This window comes from Ricinus communis, chromosome 5 (genome assembly GCF_019578655.1).
Source record: "Ricinus communis isolate WT05 ecotype wild-type chromosome 5, ASM1957865v1, whole genome shotgun sequence".
NCBI classification, from domain to species: Eukaryota; Viridiplantae; Streptophyta; class Magnoliopsida; order Malpighiales; family Euphorbiaceae; genus Ricinus; species Ricinus communis.
Window position 1 is genome coordinate 15,129,175 of NC_063260.1, and position 21,952 is coordinate 15,151,126.

The following is a 21,952-nucleotide window of genomic DNA, read 5'->3' on the forward strand; positions in this document are numbered from 1 at the left end:
AACACTACTTGAAACTTGTTCTTTTGACATTGTGCAAATACTTAAAAAAACAAGTTATTATAGCCTCAGAAAAACACTCCCTCACGTGTTTCTCTAAATTAAAATGTCACACCACTTGTGTTTCACTCAAAGTTTTTAGCTTTTCTCGATGCTACTCTCACCCTTATTGCCTTTTACCTCTCTTGCTTTTACTTTAGGTTCTTAGATGAACTAATCACCTAAAGAAACCAAATCATATTATGGCAATTCAATGGAGTGAAAAAAAAGGTTGGTCTAGATCAAGTTGTTAGGTAAGGCCAAATTTAAAGTAGCTGGACACAAGAAAGCAATGAAATAAAATAATAGAATAGGGCTTCTATGTCGTCCAAACCTTCTTTTTGTTTCATCTTTTGATTCTTTTTTTTAATGATAATCACAAAATTGAAAAGAAATTATGAATAACACAAATTTTTTTAGCAAGAGACAATAAAATTTTACTTTATAAACATAAAGGTGTAAACTTTGGAAAGAAAGAGTACTTAGAAGGATAAAAGAATTGAAACAAAAAGAATTCGGCGCAAATAAAGAAAAAGTGAAGAAGATGAGAAACTTCAATAACTCATAAAACACAAAGATAAATAAACCTCAACTTGAAGCAAGCTCTGATACCAAATAATAGGAAATCATCATCTTAGCAACTATCCACCCCAATAACTAATGAGTTATGAAACATATGAAATGCAAGAAAACACCCTCTAATCAAGATGATTCCAAAACTCAAGTATCTCCTCAAGTGAAGTTAGGAAAAACTAGTTCCAACAATGAAACTAGCATTTGAATCCAACTCCAAATGCCACAAACCAAGTATGATTTGATAAATTAAGAATCAAACACAAGATTTTAGTTAAAGTACGCCACAAACTAAAAAATAGTTTGATAAGTTCCAAGTTCATGCAAGAACTTAAGCAAAAACTCTCACAAAGAGCAAATAAAGATTATCATTCATCAATTCATCTTTTATAAATGAATTTGGCTTTGATATTTATAGCCAAAATAAGACAAAGAAACCTAAATGGATGTCTTTTGAGCTTTCTCACGTTTTCCCCTTTAATTCCCCTTAAAACCCATTAAAAGTGGCTGTTTTTTACATTGACGGCACTCATTTTGTAACTCCCAAATGACAACTAAATATGTGCACTCATTTGTAACTCCACACAAAACACATATAACTCACATCTAATAAAATAATCCTTAATTAAATAAAGAAAAACTAAAACAATTACTTAAGCTAAAATCCAAAAGATAAGAACCCATATAAATATGAATTAAGCCCAAAGGCCTAATCATAGCCGAATGGCTTTTATTCTTCAAAATGGATTGAATGCTTCATTATAAGGTTGGACTCTTGTTTTCATGCATGAGTTGCATTTCCATTTTGGACCTTTTGGTGCATGCCTTTGCAATGGAATCTTATGGCAGCCTTGATTCATATCAAGAATTGAAAGGTGAGACGGAAAAGATATGTCATGCATTGCTCTGTGTGGCAAAGCATAGAGCATAACAAGACCTTCCATAAGTAGGACAAGAGTGCTGCCCCTACAAGAACAATAAAGAAATTGACTGTGAGTATCTCATTTGTTCATTCGATGTACAATTAATTTAAATGATAATTTTATTTACTTGAGAATATACTATATGTACTTGGGGTGAAGAAAAAAAATGGAAATACAGCCTCTGAACCTGATAATATTGGTTATGACTATAGTAATGCTGCTATGTCAAGTACTGCAGTATTGCGGTATTACTTCTATTTTTTCTGCTCCGGTTATGCCTTGCATTTGTTATATTATTTTTGGGATGTTGATATATGGATGAGTGTATGATGTTGGTGTACAGTGTTAATGATGATTGGTGGTAGATGAGAATGTTGGTGTACATAATGATATTGGTGGAGAAGAACATATGATGATAATGAGTTTGATGGTCCCATAGGAACTGCATCAACCTTTGAAGGACTTATCTTCAATTATGCCAAGTTCACACGTATGTTTCTATGTGGTGGACCATAGTGGTCCTATTTTTATCCATTGTTGACTATGTTGGTCTTAACTTTTCTGTTGCTTTTTGGTGCTATAATACTTTTAAGCACAAGAATCAATTACTCTTCTTTATGTTTATTTTTTGCTGTTAAAATACTCTTAAGTATAGGAATCAATTACTCTTTTTGATGTTTCAATGCAATTTTATTATTTAAGCAGATATTTAATTTTCTTATCAAGTTCTCACATATTTAATTGTCATGTATTTATCAAATAAGACAAGGTAACAAAAGGCATTGAGTGCTTCATATATTAAATTTTGAGATAACTGCCATATATATATTGTGTTTGCAATACAACAATGCAAACTACTCAAACAACACAAGGCAGAGCAGAACACAACTATTACTACTTAGGACTACATAAACAACTAAAACAAAATAACCATCTTACAACAGCTAAAATAACTAAAACAATAATTGCTTTTAAATAGCTTACAAGCTATATCCTACAGCAAAACCTTTAATTCCAGCTGCAGACTCCCATGGACAAAGTACAAACTCCAAAAATTCCAGCCACAAATGCAATCTTAATTTTCTGCTTTCCCAACATTAGAAAACCTTTTTGTTCTTTCTTTAACTTCGCCTTCACTGTTTTGTATGCCTCGTTGAAATGCTCAAACTCTCCCTTAACATACTGAAGCTGAAATCTCTGCCCCTCGATTTTCCCTTCCAATTCTTCCATTTTCAGCTTGTAGTCTCTGAGCTGCTCCTACTTAAACTCGTACTTTGCAAAGGATTCACTAGCTTGAACTAAAGCATTGTTCCTTTCATCTCTTAGGTTATCCAGAAGATTCAAGACACCCTAAACCCATGCCATTTGCCTTTTGTTGAATCCTATTAAAGCTATGTGTCTTCGATGTCTGTAGCTTGAAACCTCAATATACAATGCTCTTGCTCCTCCTATTTCGTGCTTGACTGAATGATGGAGAATAGTAAAGAAAATGAAGAAGATAGAAGAGAGAAGAAAATAGAAAGAAGAGAGTTGAGAGAATTGCAATTAGGTTCATACTAGGAGGAGACTTAGGGGAATTATGGATTTAAGTGTTGACTAGGAGGGCTTCTAGACATATCATCGTTGACACGTATTCTAGTCTCAAATTATGGCTGCCACATCAGTTGAAGATTGCTAGAAAGTGTAACGGTAGTGTGGTCTAAATCATTAATGTTTATGTTAGGTACTAATAATTGTCATTATGGCCCTGTGGTACAAAATGGAAACAGTGGCCATAGTTCATATACCATTTTTATATTTTACCCATGAAATGCATAGTGTGATTAAACAATACATATTTGCATGACAGAGGTGAGTTAGAATGACCTAGTCAATGGAAAAATCATCGAACCATGTGTATACTAGTATGATTGGAAATTTAAGAATGTGTGAGGTATGTTAGTAAAGATAATAAAGTTCCTCATGATTGGAGGGTCGAGTATTGAACTCTAAGAGGTGACAATCGCCTCTAGATATGATAGAAGGTACCACGGATATGTGGCTTGGGAGGCCTTGAGATGATATGCACTATGGTGAAGCGTGGAGGTACTAGGGAGTTGGGCACTAAGCCTTAAGGGTGATGGGCACCTTTGGAAGTAAATCCTCAATTACATAATTAAAAAGTGGTAAGAGCAATATTTACATTCTTTCTTTTTTCCCCTTGCCTTATCCATTTAAGCATGCATGTATATAAATATGTAAAAGATATGTATTATGTGATCCACTAATGCTAGGATATATATATGATATTATTCACTCAGTGAGGTTTGACTCTCAATTATTTTTCCAAGTTAGCTCGTGACTGTGATACACAGTGCTGCACTTCTTCTTTATGGAACTATATGATTAGTTTATGTAATCATATTAATGTTGTAATATTATAATACATAGTAAAAATTTTCAGTATGATGTGAACCCTTAATCATATAATGATAAGTATTGGATATTAAATTTATATGTTTGGATAATAGTCTTATGTTATGAATTCAAATGTCATGGAATAGTATATTCGAGATGTGATTATAGATAAATTATGGAATAAAAAGGATGGATTATGGTTAATAAATGAGTTGGATACTAATTAATTCAACATTAATTGAAATAATTGGGTTCTGTTGCCTCTTAAATTCTAAAGGTTTAGTTGACTTATGATGAGTGATATGAGAAATCAACTTAGAATATATAATCTTAGGCTTATTACATGCATTAGTAGCCATTTGCATCCTCTATGTCCTAGAGCCAATCCGACCCTGGGTTTGGGTCGAGACATCTAGACTCAATATAATGTATATCGTATGTTTGTGTACCTATTTTCAATTATACCCTAAAGAGTGATATTTGCATGTCATTAAAAGGATTTTAAAGTATCTTCATGGAACTTTGCATTTAGGTTTATGATATCCTAGAAACATCTTTTGACATTTTAGGATATTCAAATGTCGACTATACCGGTAGTCTTTGTTAATGTATGCCATAAAGACAATGAGTTGTTTTGGATAATCTATAATATTTTATACGAATTGTATTGGCATACTTTGTTAACCCCAATATTTCATATGTGCTTTTAATGGTGCAAAATATTATTTCTACTAACAATCTTGTCTAGAGTTATTGTTCTCAGTAGGTAATCTTATGGATTCAAGAGTCAAGGACTTGAATACTTGAGCTAATATAAACATCATGATAAAAATTATATAAGGGTAATGCAAAGAGCATGTGGAGTCAAGAAACTCATTGAACAAGGATGATCTCTATTGAATACAATCAGTTAGCTGAGGTTTGGCGAATAAACTATACTATTTGGAAGCATTTATGAGGGCAACCTATACATGAATGGATAACTACATTAGTGTAGTTTTAGGAACAAAAATTGGAATGATTTTAAAGCTAGAAAAATGGAGTTTTGAATTATTGAGTGAATTATGCTCAAGCTGTCAGATTGGGTTCCAGCGAATGAAGTTAATTTGAATTAGTGGCATTTTTGGTAGAAGATGATTTTTAATATTCCCTTCTCTAGAATCATAGCTTTTGAAGTTTAGTTTCATATGCATAAGGTCTTACATTAATTCGAGATGCATGAAAAGCACAATAGCTAAAATACTGAAGCATGTCCAAATTGTCACGACTAAATGAGTAATAAAATATTTTGATTTTTTGGACTATAAAGATGACTTTTTTAGAGTTGATCAGAACCACAAAGTTGTAGTAGAAGTTTCTAATGTAAAAGACGGTTCATCATTGGAGTTATAGAGCTCAGGATTTGAAATTTTGAAGTGATCACGCTTGTAAGATATAATATCACAACCGTATAAAAGAGCAAAAATACTCCAATATATATCACGACCTATATTGTGACCGTGATGGAGACTACAACACTCCAACAATCACATCATGTGCCAATGAGAAAGTGCCATTTGTCACAAGCTGTTAGACATTTAAATTTCTCAATCGCGACAAGGATTTCTCAATTGCAAAGTTCACGTTGATAGTGCATTAAATGCTGATTTTATAGCTGTTAGAGAAGATTTGGTCTAACCAACTTTTTTAATGGCTATATAGAGTAAAGACACTATAAATACTCACTTGGGATATGAAATTGAAGGTTATTAAGCTCTCCAAAGATCTCATACAAGTAGAAAATACCTTCATATATCTTTGAGCAATTAAATCATCATCAATCCCTCTTATTCTTCATTTCTAAGGTTGAAACACTTTTGTGTGAGGATGTAAGTTCACTCTACCTTTCACTATTTAGCTATATTTGTAAGAGTGAATTTTGTTTCTTTCTTCTCTAAATCATTCTTTATTGTAAAACTTTGAGTATGAGCCATAAAAGACTTGGAAAGGTTTAAGTGTGGACTTTGAAAACACTTGAGTTTAAAAGTTTAACTGTGGCCATACTATCCTATTTATAGGAGTAGGGTTAGGAAACTCTAGCGGGTGTTGATAATTATTAAATTACAAAATTATAGGTTGTAATTATCCATCCTTTTTATTAGATTAATATCAAATAAAAACAGATTTATTTCTAATTTCAAAAAATTATTATAAATAAATATTTAAAAATTCTAATAATTATCACATATACATTATAGAAACTTATTTTTTCCAATTTTAAATATTTTAGGTTTAAATACACATAAAATGACATGAAAATTCAAAAAAAATTGCTAATCAGCTCATGAAAGCCAATTGGCTCTGCATAGAACCAGTTTGGCTCTATGTAACTACCATTTTACCCTTCGAACTGTATTTTTTTTGTCAATTGAGTCCAAATTGATTTTAGAAAAGTAATTTTAATTAATCCCATCCTTCTCTCAGATTGTCTCTTTCTCAATCTTTGAAACTCGAGAAAGGCAATAACTTTCATCTTGGTTTTCTATAATTTCCTCTATATAAAGGTTCAAAAAATGGGTGCTGACAGCTGCCCCTAGTTTGTCAAAATTTATAAGCATGCATGTGTTTGAAGAAATTGAGACAGATCATAATGTCAAGGATATGACAAAAAGAATATCTTGATGAGCTGTAGAAGTCACGCCCCATAAGCTCGAAAAGGATTTTAATTTGATGTGGAGACCATGCCCGCTTGAGTTTTGAGGGTTTTGCTTACTTGGATATGGAAACCATGCCCGTTAATTTGGGTACCATGTCTTTTGATATGGGAACTGCGCCCTCTGATGTGGGGGCCATGCCCTTTGATATGGGTACCACACTGTTAGCACTGTTTTTCTAGATTTAGATATCGAGGGTATTACAGAAAATCTTGTGATGAAAGTTACTACCTTCTCGGGTCTCGGAAAATAAAGGATGGGCGAATCCGAGATTAGAGTTAAGGTTAATCTAGTTAGAATCATTTCTATTTGGACTCAATTGTCAAAAAAAAGGTTCGAGGGTCAAAAAATAAGTTGATAAATACTCAAAAAAAAGGTTCACGAATTCAAGGACATAATCGCAAGTTTTTCTTAAACTTTCCTTGTGTAGAGCCTATCAGCTCTACATAGTGCTAATTGGAGTTTTTTACTTCGATGTTGTTTTTCTTAATGATTTTACATCTAGATACAAATTCTAGAAGGTTTTTTTTATGATAATCATGGATTTTTAATGATAATTATTTAAATTTAAAAATTAAATTTGAGTATTTATCAACTTATTTTTTGAAGGGTTTTCTTTGAAACTCCACCTCTAAAAATAAAAAGAGATCTAAGGTTAGGATTAACGACAAGAATCAATAGAGAATATACTCAAAGAATACTCAGAGAGAAAAAGAGAGAAAATTATTATCATTCTTTATTAGTCAGAAGGTTCAAGTCACTAAGAAAGAAAGGTCACTCAAGAAAGAATCTTTTCTTTGGAAACCCTTTTCAATCAAGAAAATAATTTCAACATCACATCCATTACTGGATTCCCAACTAGTCTTTGACTCAACTGCATCCTCATCACCTGAGACTTGCAGAACCATCAACAATGGTGACAACTTGAGGGTTTCTCCAAATATGCATCAATCATAATCCTAAACTGATTTATTTGTTCTTTTTTATTTTTTAGAAATATGATTAGGATTATTGTTATTATTTATGATTAATATGATTAAATTAGGGTTTCTTATGGATCTGATATGTTACTAGTAAATTGGGTTGTGAAATCTGATAATAAGAACACTAGGTTTCAAATATGATAATTTTTCCAATTAGGGTTCTTTAATCTGATTAGACATATGCATATATTATATTTATATTTTCATTATGTTTCAGTAATTAAATATGTTTTATAGGTTGCATGATTAATTTGCTATTTTTTTGTTTATTGTACTTTTAGTTTCAAGGGTTTTTATTAGTTTTTAGGGTTTTTCATCAATTAAATTGATTTCAGTTTTTGTTTTTGTTTTATTTTTAATTTATTTTTTTCATATATAATTAATTTATACTTTATGTGCATGTGAAATTCGGCTCTAGAGATGCAAGGAATACATTGACAAATCAAAAAAATATGCTTGGAACTTAGAGCTGATAGACTCTATGGTTAATGCCAATCCTAGTTTTTGCTTCGATCAAGTTTGATGTATTTTATGTATTGTATTAGACTTTTAGGTCTTTTTCCTTTGCAATTTTAGTTGTAGGTTGGGTTGTAATAGTTAGGTTTATTCTATGCATCCTATTTTGTTTATTTTTTTCTTATTGTATGATTAAATATGTGTTATGTTATTGAGCAATTAAAATGGGCCATATAGAGTTAGAGTTAAAATTGGATCCAACATGAACATTGTAGTCCAATAGGTTAACCAATATTAACTAGGCTTAAATTCTAAAATTTAAGTAGACTTAGTGGGACTTGGCATGTTGTATTTAGGATTGGGCTTTATTAGAATTAGGTTCATAATAAATAGGCTTTGTTATAATAAGTAGTCCACTAGGCCTAAAAGTTGGAAGACAAAAGCATAATTTATAATTGGGCTAGACTAAGTGGGCTATATATACATAATTAATTAGACTAACAACTCCATATGGGCTGGGCTTGAATAAAATAGGCTAGAACTAGGTGAATTATGTGCATTATTTAGTATGACTGTGTATAAACTGTTTGCGTTTATAGGGAATAATTTATTAAACAATAACCACTTTGGGTCAATTTAGTAATTTTCCACTTTCGGTTGCTTTTGATTAGAAATTCCCCCTTAGGGTGCAATCTGACTCAATTGACATCCTTCAGAAGCTCTATTGGTATTTAACTCGCTCAGAGACTAAAATGTAATTTTTAGTGAGTCAGGGACCAAACTCATAATTTTTCGATAATTTCCGCCTCGGGATGCAAGCTAGCTGTCCATGTGCCTTTTGGAAACTCAAGTTGGATTTCAGTTTATTTAAGGACTACAATGTAATTTCCAATGGATAGGGGTCTAAATGACACTTTTATCCTCTTTAACGCTTATATATACCCTCATTCTTATCCATACACCACTTTGTCCTATTTTTTCTTTTACTTTCTCTGAAACCTTCTTTCGCTTTTCCTTCAATTTTTCAGCCAATTCATAGTCAAATTTCGTGAAACCAGTTTTAACATGGCAGCCTCCTCTTCTAGATTCTCTAGGCGTACTCCGATTGTACCCAATTGGGAGTTCTCACCATAGATTTCTTGCCAAAATAACTTAGGACTTGTAAAAGAAGAGGAAATTTCTCTCTTTACGAAATTGAACACTCACCGGGTGTTTTCGGCCGTCGGAGAGGTATTTTCTGACTTTAAATTTTATTTCATGTCACTTACATACTAGATACATGCATTACTTACTCAAAATGCATGATTAATTTTTGAAAAAATCAAAAAAATTGTGTGCCCTAATCCACAAAGCCTGCGCACAGTCCGAATCGATTGTGCACGGGCTAAGACCGGGTTTTTGGGGCATTTTAGCATAAAACATCAATAGATAAATGTTATAATTACTTGTTTGGAGTCATTCTTGTGCATGAATTGTATCTAATACCAGTGTGTGCACTTTTTTAGAGTGATGTTGTATCAATCCAGTTTGCCAAAAAATTTTACGGGGCTTGTGAGTGGTTTGACGAGCTCCCAAGCTTTGTCAATGTTAGGATCGACGATACTGGCTTTTGTCAATTTGTTGCTACACTTCCATCTGTTACTGGGAGGACGAATCATACTTCTCTATACGCGTTGCTTGAGAGATGAATGAACACCACTCACACTTTCCACACTCCAGTTGGTGAGTTGACATTGTCTCCTCTCTCTTTTGTTGCCATCACAAGGATCGGCTTCACGGGTATTCTTGTGCCTTTTGACAATGCGATTCACGACCAACATTTTGATTTACGAGAGTGCTATATTACGAATTTACTGGGGTTTTTATCGGTGTGTAAGAACACATGTTGCATTGTTTACCAAAGCATTCCTCTTCATTATAGAGGCTTCATGCCTTAGAATGCTCGGGAGGTGGATCAGATGGCCCGAGCCTTCTTGGTATATCTTTTTTGCACCACCTTGTTTACTGACTTAGGAAAGTCACTGAACTACCATTATCTGGCCCCTCTACTGGATTTAGATTAGGTCTCCTCCTACATTTGGGGGTCAACGTCTTTCGCTTACCTGTACCATCATATTAACATTACCATTCGTGGGAGTAAGAGGATCTGTGCTGGCCTGGTATATGCCCAAGCTCTATCTTTTATTTTCTTGCTCTTTATTTGCATCACTCACGACTATTGATTTCTGTTTTGGAAGTCTTGGCCTTGAAGATCAACCTTTTTAGTGGGCTCACAGCCTATTTGTACATCACGATCCTTTTCTCGCTTGAGTCGCTAGGGCTCGAGCAGGAGTGTCCCATTAGAATGGGCATAGATTCACATGCACTGCATGTGGATCAACTCCCTAACCTAGGACAAGGTAAACAAAAATTTGTTAGACATATTTGAAATTTATGTATTAAGTTACTTACTTTTTTGGTTTATAGATCTGGAACGATTGGTTGGGGGAGCACCGTCATTAGGATCCTTACATGCTCCCTGCTGTTGGCCTCAAGCATAGGAGGATTCTGGGAGCGAGGCCCTAATAGATGTTAAGTTCCCTTCTCTCCGCCTCTCTCTATGTTATGGACATCGGATCTCACTAGGGAGGAGCTAGTGACATGTTTAGCGGGATATTTTGAGCCTGAGGATCTCACTGTCCGGTCCTAGAGGATGAACTATGCTTCCTTTATTCTTGAGTTGTTGGGGATTGTGCCATTTGATGATGACATCATGGCTGATGTGCTTTTTTTAGTTTACTTCGAATTTTTTTCTCTTTTTTATATTTCATTTTTTTACCAAATCCTTTTTTTTTGTAGTTCATCCGTCGTGCTCCCGCTGCTTTTGAGCTGATTGGCCGAAATTGGCACGATGCTGGGCCCTCCATCTCGAGTTTCCTCTATGTAGTCTGCCCTCTAAGTACCTCACTGACCTCATCGTGGACGTGATTCGGGGAGCATTCCATTTCTCCCAGATTTAATGGTCTCATATTGGAGTCCTCATGGTGTGATAGTGCACCACCAACTTACCTTGGAGCACTGCCTTCCATTAGACTTTACTCCGAGTAGCTGTACACATGTAAGTAACATTCTCTTTGCTTTTTCATGTCTCTTTTGATGAAAAGTTAGTAACAAATAATAATAATCACACAGGTTCATAGAGACCAATTCGAGCATGTACACCAATTGGTCGGTGCTGTGAGAAGGCAATTCTTGTTCCTTGGCGAGGAATGACGGGTAAGAACAAAAGATGTATTATGAAATGTAGTATGTATGCATGTATGCACGTATTAAACATATCAACTAATCTTCTTTTGTTTCTCGAAAGAACCATGAGCTATAACTGCTTACTGCTTCAAGTAGGGGCGATCGATACGCACTTGTCGGTTTGATGCTCAGCATGACACACAGAGAAACCTGACGGCTTCAGCCGGGTTGGTTCTATCTTGCAGACTCAATGAATGGACACCGAGTTAGACAATGGAATGGGGGAATCAGAAGAGAACCCTGGTTTTTAATTGCTTGTAGTCGCTTTGCCATTTTTCCTTATGTAAACCTTGAAAAATGTATAAAAAGTATGTGCTTTTGGTGTCAAAATCCCTATCTTACTTTTAATTTCTTCACTATATTGCATATTTTGGATTTACACACAACTAGGGATTGAGAAAATTCCTAAAAAGCCCTTAAAAAAGCTAAAAAATTACAGGATGGTTTCACACAACTAAGCAGCTATGTGCTAAGTCAATTCAGCTCTGCGGTTGCAGCATCCAAATTTAACTCTAACTTAGGCTTATAAATACACATGCACCCTTCACACTTCCCTATACTCGATTTTCATCTTCAAAAGTCGAAAAACATGTGTCAAAAAGTGCCAAGAGCTTACAAACTCTTTTCAAAATCCTAACCAGTGATGATTGGATTAAACTTGAGAAGTTTCATCTTTTATCCTTTAAAGCCATGCAACACACCGAGCTTGATTATAAGTTTCTTCATTATGCTATCAACTTTTGGTGTCTAAGAGACCATGTTTTTGAATTCACTAGGCAAGAAATGTGCTCCATGATTGAGGAGTTCTCTGCCATTCTTAGAGGCCCTATGGATTCTTCTCATCCTATTGCTTTGCCAAAGTGACATGAATCAAGGCTACCATGAGATTCCATTGCGAAGGCATGCATCAAAAAATCCAAAATGGAAATGCAACTCATGCATGAAAACAAGAGTCCAACCTTATAATGAAGCATTCAGTCCATTTTAAAGAATAAAAGTCATTTGGCCATGATTAGGTTTTTGGGCTTAATTCATATTTATATGAGTTCTTATCTTTTGGGGTTTAGCTTAAGTAATTGTTTTAATTTATCTTTATTTAATTAAGGATTATTTTATTAGGTGTGAGTTATATGTATTGTATGTGGAGTTATAAAATGGATGCACATGATTAGTTGTCATATGGGAGTTACAAAATGAGTGCCATCAATGTAAAAGCAACCATTTTTAATGAGTTTTAAGGGGAATTAAAGGGAAAAACGTGGGAAAGCTCAAAAGACATCTATTTAGGTTTCTTTGTCTTGTTTTGGCTATAAATATCAAAGCCAAATTCATTTGTAAAGATTAAATTGATGAATAATAATCTTTATTTGCTCTTTGTGAGTGTTTTTGCTTAAGTTCTTGCATGAACTTTGAACTTATCAAACTAATTTTTTTAGTTTATGGCGTTCTCTAACCAAAATCTTGTGTTTGATTCTTAACTTATCAAATCATACTTGATTTGTGGCGTTTGGAGTTGAATTCAAGTGCTAGTTTCATTGTTGGAACTAATTTTCCCTAATTTCACTTGAGGAGATCCTTGGGTTTTGGAGTCATCTTGATTGGAGGGTGTTTTCTTGCATTCCATATGTATCATAACTCATTAGTTATTGGGGTGTATAGTTGATAAGATGATGATTTCCTATCACAAAGTTTGATGATCCCTTTCCTAGAAAATTGGTGAAGATATTTGACATGCCCCTAGATAAAGTAATTTTCCATTCTATTGGTGAGTATATCACCCTTACTTCTCTAATCTCTTATTGTGAGAAGAAAGGAAGAGGAACACCTACATAGATTTGGATGTTGGGCTTTTCTCTTTATGCCCATTTTCTGCTAATTTCACCTCAAAGAAGGAGAGATATCAGGATTGCTGGCATCATTAATCAAGTGGAGCATGGAGCAAATGCTATACCCATCATTTTGGCTGAAACCATTATTGGGTTAGATATGTACAAAACCCATCAATGATTTGGAGGTAGGCTCATTCTCTTACAAGTATACAATTAAATCTTTTTTCCTTTATTATTTCTGCCTTAAATCTTAGAGGTAGGCTCATTCTCTTACAAGTATACAATTACGAGTTTTCAACTTAACTTTTCTTTTTTTAAAATTTTCTTTTTCTTTTTTTTTTTCCTTTTCATTTTGAAAATTTGGTTGTGTGAAAAGTTTAATCGAGCATCAAGGAGGCGTCGATAAACTGACAGGCCAAAACACGTGCAAGTTCATTGTGAGGACCATGATGGTTGGATTTCTTGGATGAAAGGCATCCTATATACACTTATTTGCTGGTGTTATCCTTGGTGGAGAATCAAGCATGTCCATTTAAGGTATACGATGATTGCGTGCCTTTACCTGGATTATTGGCATCCACTTTCTACACACCATCAAGACTTTGCTGCCAGTACGGGCAAAAGCAACAGATTTTGGAATTCTCTCTTGAATTTGAAGGCTTCGCACTAAGACAGGATTTCCTAGGCAAAATGGAGAGACTCTGGCCTCGCCAAGATATAGGCGCAACCTTGACTTCAAAGGCGACCTGACCACATATGACAACTACAAAGCTTGGTTGAGCCTTAGACTACCACTCCTGGATTTGCGAAGTTCAAAAGGATCAGAGAGCTAGCTGCTGACTCTAAAGATGCAGATGAAAATGTAAAGAGAAGAAAATAAAATATATATTTCTTTTTAGATCTCATTCATTTTGCTTAGTACTTTAGTTTAGTTTTTCTTTACAGTTAGTGCGTAAAGTAATAAACAGATATATGCACATTTGATAAGAATTCCAATCAATTTATTTGTTTAATGGAGGTCCAAATAGGTACATTTTGATTTCTCATGATACAACTCTTATCATTAGCCAGTCTTTTTATATTTTCTAACTGATTATTTTCTTTCATTGCCTTGATTTTTGCCTGACCAGCCCTTTTAGGGGTTTTCGATTAGCAGGCCATCTTTTCTATTATATTTTTATTATACATAGTATTTCTTGAGACGGTCTAGGTTGATTAGCTCGAAAAACTCATTTCCTTCCAAATTTGAGATCCTAGTGGCACCTTTAGGCAAGATTTTCTTTACCAAGTATGGGCCTTCCATATTAGGTTTGAACTTTCCTCTTGGGTCAAATACAATAGGTGTTATTTGTAATCGTTTATGGTACAATTGTATGTGATATAGGGCTTTTATCCTTCTTTCATCGACTAGAACCAACTGTTGATACCTCTGCTCAACCCATTAGTATTCCAATATTTTTGCCTCCAATATAACTCTCAAAGACTTCAACTATAATTCAATTGGTAAGACCGCTTCAGTCCCATAAACTAAAGAGTATGGAGTCTGCCCGATATCCCCAAAGTGCAAAGGGTAACCAAAATTGCCAATCCTTGTGATTCCATACCATCTTTAAGAGAATCTTCTTTAAGTTCTTGTTTACTACTTCCACTACTCCACTTGCTTGAGGTATGTATGGAGAAGATTTATGATGCTCGGTCTTGTATTCTACTAATAAGTATGCAGTTTTTCCCATGGACTGCACCCTATTATTTATCACAACGTGATGTGGGACTCTATATCTAGAGATCATATTCCTTTCTATAAGTCGGGCCATTTATCTTGCCCCATAGTAATGAATGACTTAGCCTCAACCCATTTGGAGAAATAGTTGATTGCCATTACTATGTGTTTATGACCATTTGAAAGAGGTTTTATCTCTCCAGTGATGTTGATTCCTTAAGCTACAAAAGGTTATGAAAATGTCAAGTTATGTAGCTCACTCAGAGGCACATGACTCATGTCAGTGTAAAGCTAGCACTCACGACATTTCTTTACCAAAGCTATATAATCCTTTTCCAACCAATAGCCTTGGCACATGATTTTCCTAGTCAATACTATGCCATTCATATGAGGCCCGCACACTCCTTTGTGCATTTTTCCATCACTACTTACACTTCTACCTTAGAAACATATTGAAGCTGGACACCTGAGGCCATTCTTCTATACAACACTCCTTCATGGCCGAGGTAAGTTCTCGCCTATATCCATACTGCGTACCTTTCCTTTGCAGTTGCTTCCTCTGGCTACACCCTATCTTCTACAAATCTCTTTAGGTCGTAGAATCATGGCTTCTCTTCTAGTCCCATATGAACTTGCATGACCCAGTTTCCTTGATAACATGGTGCTCTTAACTTCATGATCACAAATGATTTCATTAGAAATTACGAGGTATTGTCCTATATTGATGATAAAGTAGCTAGCGCATTCGCCATCCGATCTCATCTCGCGGCAAGTGTATGAATGAACACTTAGAAAAATTATAAACCAAAGTCCTGAGGTAATTCATATATGGTTTTAATATTTCCTCTTTCACATTCCATTCCTCAATGATTTGTTGGATCACTAGCAAGGAATCTCGTAGACCATTAATTATTTCACTCCTACTACCACAGCCGCTTCTAATTCAAATAAACATACTTCGTACTCCTCCATGTTATTAGTCACTTTGAAATCCAGTCTCTTAGTCATTGGTAGCATTTCTCCTTCTAGCGTAATCAAAACTATCCCTAGCCCTGCACCTCTTGCATTTACAGCTCCACCGAAGTACATCTTCCACTCTTGAATCTCAATTACCCCTAGAGTCTCATCAGGAAACTCTATATCCTAAGGGTCATCTTCTTCAATTGCGTTTTGAGCTAAAAACTCAACTACAACCCTACCTTTAACTACATTCTTGGTGATGTACTCGATGTCAAATTTTGTCAAGAGTGCTAACCATCTGTCCTGCTTTCTCGTGAGAGACAAAGCTTCAAACAGGTATTTCAACGAGTCTATTTTGAAAATTGCTTGCACCCTATAAGATTGGAGATAATGTCTCAACTTTCTCATAGCCTATATCATGGCTAGGCACGCCTTTTCTACGAGGTTATATTGTGACTCATAAGGCAGCAACTTATTAAGATAATAAATCGCATGCTCCATGTCGTTAGCTCCACATTATGATACCATCGCACCTATGGCTCTACATTTGGCCTTCCGCTGCGAGCCTCTTTCGACTATGGATGAGCTTAGCCTAAACAGATGTCAACTCTTAACGGACGTATCGCTCATTCATTGGATGTTTGGTTTGGGTGGAATTCCCCCCAATAGACAGGCAACACTTTGCAAGCTCTATAAAAAATAAATGAAAGTGATATGAGCTAACCATGACTAACAATCTATAGGCAAGTGCACCTATCGAATCTAATCTAGCTATGACAAGTATCAATGTCGTATCCCACAGGAGCTGAGAAGCTACTGCTACTACGTTATTTCTATTATCTAACTGATCCAAAAGTGGTGAAGATCATTAACTAAAAATGATTGAGAATGCAAATAAAAAACTAAATTGTAATAAAGAGAATGAAAGTTTGAAAAAGACAATGAGATTAGTTAATCCAATTGGGGATCCCTTTAGCTAGCCGACTTAAAAACAATAATTTATGAATTGATTGATTAAGAATTGCGATGTGTGGATAATTTTTTAAATGAATTGGCCTCTCTCTTGAGTTAACCAATTCCTAATCCTAAAGATCTAAAGTTAGAATCTCTTCCTAACAATTGATTTTAGAATAGCATTAATCTCTAAATTACAGCTAATAAGAATGTCTAGTTCTTATTTCAATAAGTTATTACACTTATCTCTAAGATGCAAATCACTGGTGGCGGTGGTGGTGCATTGGCTGTAGTCAAACATCCAAGTTACCTTCCACATATCTCAAAACACTCAAATGGCATATAAAACTCAAAAATTAAATGAAAATGAAGTCTAAAACTAAGAAAATGTTCCAAAACCAATTATCAAAATGTCAAAAACATAAAATAGAATTTGGGGTGCTTCCCAAAAGCACTTTTTTTTGTCTTGAGTCATTTAGTTAGAGTCATAATGCTTGAGCTACTCTTGTTGATGCAATACAAGGTTGACTCGCTCCTCAAGCTCCAATGAATCACTATAGTAATGCTTCAACCTATGCTCATTGACCTTGAAGTTTCCCTTCTCTAGATGGTGCAACTCCACTGTGCCATATGGGAAAACTTCTTTCAGGCCGCGTGGCGATCGACCAGCGACCCTTTGCTTCCCGGAAGAGTCGTAAACGAGGTTATACAATAACACACTATCCCCAACTTAGAACTCCTTGGTGCTCCTTAGCCTTTTGTCATGCCACTTCTTGCTACACTCCTTATAGATTAAAGAGTTGCCTTATGCTTGATTGCGCCACTCATCCAACTCGTTAAGCTTCCACTGTCAATGTTTACCTGCATCAACAATATCAAAATTACAAATTCTCAAAGCCCACAATACTATATGCTCAAGTTCAACAGGCAAATGGCACGCTTTCCTATAAACTAGCCTATATGGTGTAAAACTAGTTAAAGTACGATAGGCCGTCCTAAATGCCCACAAGGCATCATCTAGCTTCTCCGCCCAATTCTTCCTACTCACTCCCACAGTTTTCTCTAAAATTCATTTCAAACCCTTATTAATAACCTCCACTTGCCCACTAGTTTGTGGGTGATAGGGTGTAGAAAACCTGTGTGATAAACCATAGTGTTTAAGCACCTTTTCTAACTAGGCATTATAAAAATGAGTCTCACTAATAAGAGCCCTAGGTGTCTCAAACCTAGCAAACAGTCTTTTGAGCAATCTCATAACTACCCTAGCATCATCCGTGGGAAAAGCTTGTGCTTCTGGTCACTTAAAAAAGTAATCAACGGCAATTGAGATGTATTTATTACCATAGGAAGAAGGGAAGGGTCCCATGAAGTCGATGCCCTAAACATCAAAAATCTCAACAGCTTGAATGCTCGTTTGGGCCATCTCATCACGAGCAGAGATGTTACCTAATCTTTGGCATGCATCACAAACGAGAACAAATTTTCTAGCATCCTTAAAGATTGTCGGCCAGTAGAATCCAAAGTCTAGCACCTTCCTAGCTTTGTGATTTGCAGCTTGATGACCTCCCATTGGTCCTTCATGGCAATGCCTTAAAAACTGAAGGATCTCCTCCCCATGTACACATCGTTAAATAACCTGATATGCACAAACTTTAAATAAGAAAGGGTCCTCCTAAATGTAGTATTTCAATTCAGAAAAGAATTTCTTCTTTTATTGAAATGTCATACCCTTCAGAAGGACTTGAGCAACTAAAATAGTTTGCAAAATCAGAAAACCAAGGGATATCAGAATTAACCTAAACTAAGCATAAGAACTCATTCAAAAAATTATCATCAATCGCCCTCCCATCAAGTGCCTCCAAAGTCGGTTATTCTAGCCTATAAAGATGGTCTGCTGCCAAGTTCTCATCACCTTTCTTATCCTTGATCTCAATATCAAACTCCTGCAATAACATAATCCAATAAATGAGTATAGGATTTGCATCATTCTTACTGAACAAGTACCTGAGTGCGGAATTGTCCGTGTAGACCACTGTCTTTGATAGCACCAAATAAGATCTGAACTTGTTAAATGCAAAAACAACAGCTAGAAGCTCCTTTTCAGTGGTGTAGTGCTCCTGGGCATTAGTCAATGTCTTGCTAGCATAGTAGATTGGTGGGAACTTCTTATCTCTCCTCTCTCCTAAAACAACTCTAAATGTAAAATCACTACCATTGCATATAAGCTCAAACGGTAGCTCCCAATTAGGTGAAACTATAATTAGGGCTATGGTTAGTTTCTCCTTCAACGACTCAAAAGCCTGCAAACATCATCAGAAAATACAAAAGGTATATCCTTTACAAGCAATTGAGTTAAATATCTAGCAATCTTAGAGAAGTTCTTAATGAACCTCCTATAGAAACTTGAAACTATAAAATGACATTTTTCCCAATTAAGGACTAGGTTAGAATCCATACAACGCTCAAGTATGCATTCCAGATTATACAAACAATGAGTGAAGGAGTTACCAAATACAAAAAAAAATCATCCACAAAGACCTCCATGGACTCCTCAATCATGTTGTGAAGATCGCCATCATACACCTTTGAAAAGTCGCAGGTGCATTGCACAATCTGAATGGCATCCTCCTATAAGCAAGCGTACCATATGGGCAAGTAAAGGTTTTCTTCTCTTTGTCCTCAAGTGCAATGAAAATTTAGAAGTAACCTGAAAAACCATATAGAAAACAGCAAAATATATGCCCAAACAACCTCTCCAACATTTGGTCAATAAAAGGAAGGGAAAAATGGTCTTTTCAAGTGGCATCATTTAGCCTCCTGTAATCTATGCATACTCGAAAGCTCATTACTATTCTAGTCAGTATAAGCTCGTCCTTCTCATTTTTAACCATAGTCATACCTCCCTTCTTAGGAACCACCTGCACAGGACTAACCTAGGAACTATGAGAGATAGGTAAATCAAACTTGCATCAAAAAGTTTAATTACCTCATTTTTAACAACTTCCTTCATGTTCAGGTTCAATCCACATTGTGGTTGTACCATCGGCTTATAACTATCCTCCATAGGGATCTTATGCATGCAATAGCTAGGACTAATCCTAGGAATGTCAGCAATTTTCCAAGCAAACACCTTCTAGTACTTCCTAAGAGAGGCCAAAGTCATCTCTCTCTCCTTGGGTGTCAAGTTCACTGCCAGAATGACAGGCAACCTGTTGTCCTCATCCAGATATGCATAGTTGAGATCATTTGAGAGCTCTTTCAACTCAAGGACTGGTGGTTCCTCAAGTGATGGCCTCAATTTCTACACACCTATCCTATCAATCTCAATAAACTTATCAGTGTTCTTGCTTAGTTCATTGGCTAACAAAAATGCAAGCTGCTCCAACACATTCTCATTGGATAGCTTATAATCATCCTCATCATCATGATCTAAGGACTGTCTCATAGAACTGTTCAAATCAAAAGTAACAATTTCATCCCCTACCCTAAGTTCAAGCTTTCCATCACAAACATCTATAATAGCCTTAGACGTTGCAATGGAAGGTCGGCCTAGAATTAAAGGTACATTACTCTCACTATCCATGTCCGTGATCACAAAGTTAATGGAAATATTAATTTATCGACCTTAACAAGTAAATCCTCTACAATGCCTCTAGGATACTTAATAGTCTTATCAGCTAAATGTATGCTCATCCTAGTGGGTTTAGTCTCACCCAGCCCCAACTTGGTAAATAAAATGTACGACATTAAATTAATGCTAGCTCCTAAGCTAGCTAAAGCATTGCTAATTGTCAAATCACCAATCATACAAGGGACAATAAAACTCCTTGGATCATACTTCTTCTCTGGCAATTTATTCTTAAGTATAGCCGAACACTCCTCATTTAGGGTCACGATCGCCAAGTCCTCTAACTTCCTCTTATTGCTAAGGATCTCCCTTAAGAACTTCGCATATCTAGGCATTTGAGAAATAGCTTCAACAAAAGGCAAGTTAATTCGTAGTTATTTAAACAAGTCAAGAAACTTACCGAACTGTTGATTGACTTTCTCCTACTTCAACCTGGCAAGATATGGGATGAGGGACTGGTATTCCGTCAAAGAACTCTTCTTCTTGCCCTCTACCTTCTCTAGCTCCATCACCTTGCTATTTCCATCTTTATTATCCAAATTTACCTGCACAACATCATCATCATCAAGAATAAGAATAGAACTAGATAGTTGCTTACCTGATCGCAAAGTGATAGCCTTCACGTGCTCTCTCGGGTTGAACTCCATAGTACTAGGCAAAGTCCCCGGCTACCTGTCAGCCATCATCTTAGAAATCTAGCCTATCTGATTCTCCAAGTTCTCAATGGGGCCTGCTGATTTCTAAGAGCTGCGTCCGTCTATTAGAATATGGTCTCTGAAGTGGACACAAACTTCATCATCAGCTCCTCTAAGTTAGGCTTTCTCTCTTGAGTTTGAGGATACTGAGGTGGGAGAATAGATTATTGCAGCTGCTGATGTAGTCGCTGAAATCCTAGTGGCCCCTAGTTGTTATTGTTCCACCATCCAAAGTTCGGATGGTTTCTCCATCCCGAATTATAAGTGTTGTTGTATGGGTTATTCTACTGCCTAGGCTGACTCCCCATATAGTCCACCTGTTCATGGTTAGATAAAGAAGAGGAAGCAAACATACCTCCCGATATATAGTTGCTACTGTAATGCAGGCCACCATAAAACTCATACCGCTGAAAGTCGATTGGATAGGCGGTGAGAGCGGATCAATCTTCTTTGACAACAACTCCACTGAGTCGCTGCCGCATACCGCAGCGGTGCGCGTGGCATTCAACTGGTGTACACTCCGCTGAAGTCCCGTCCTACTCCTAGTAGTGTGCCACTGGTAATTGTTTATGGCCATCTCCTCTATGAAGCTTTAAGCTTGCTATGGTGTCTTGCTGCTTGATATCATTAATATTACACATGTTTGCATGCTTAATTTTGAGTTGTTTTTTAGGGTAAATTATGTTTTTTTTATATTAGAATCACCCTATTTTAGTTTCCTCTGTATCTCAGATGTTTTCTAGATACATCATCAAAGTTAGAGAGAAATCAGACCAAAATCGAGAAGAAATGGATGAATCTAGTGCGTTAGACTGTTCAA

General features: G+C 35.7%; 1 protein-coding gene across 1 annotated transcript; it reads right to left on the reverse strand.

Moving 5' to 3' along the window:
• Positions 1-20,400: 20,400 nt before the first annotated feature.
• LOC125370010 lies at positions 20,401-21,709 on the reverse strand. Its single transcript, XM_048373579.1, has 3 exons — positions 21,488-21,709; positions 20,870-20,982; positions 20,401-20,764 (listed from the first exon to the last, which is right to left on the reverse strand). The coding sequence occupies exons 1-3, from the start codon at positions 21,707-21,709 to the stop codon at positions 20,401-20,403; spliced, it is 699 nt and encodes a 232-aa protein (XP_048229536.1).
• Between the last annotated feature and the right edge of the window lie 243 nt (positions 21,710-21,952).

Coding starts and splice junctions, on each gene's coding strand:
- LOC125370010 (XM_048373579.1), bottom strand. CDS start 21,709: ATGGCCATAAACAATTACCAGTGGCACACTACTAGGAGTAGGACGGGA. Junction 20,983..21,487: donor TAGCAACTATATATCGGGAG/GTATGTTTGCTT, acceptor GATGTTGTGCAG/GTAAATTTGGATAATAAAGA. Junction 20,765..20,869: donor CTCATCCCATATCTTGCCAG/GTTGAAGTAGGA, acceptor TCAAATGCCTAG/ATATGCGAAGTTCTTAAGGG.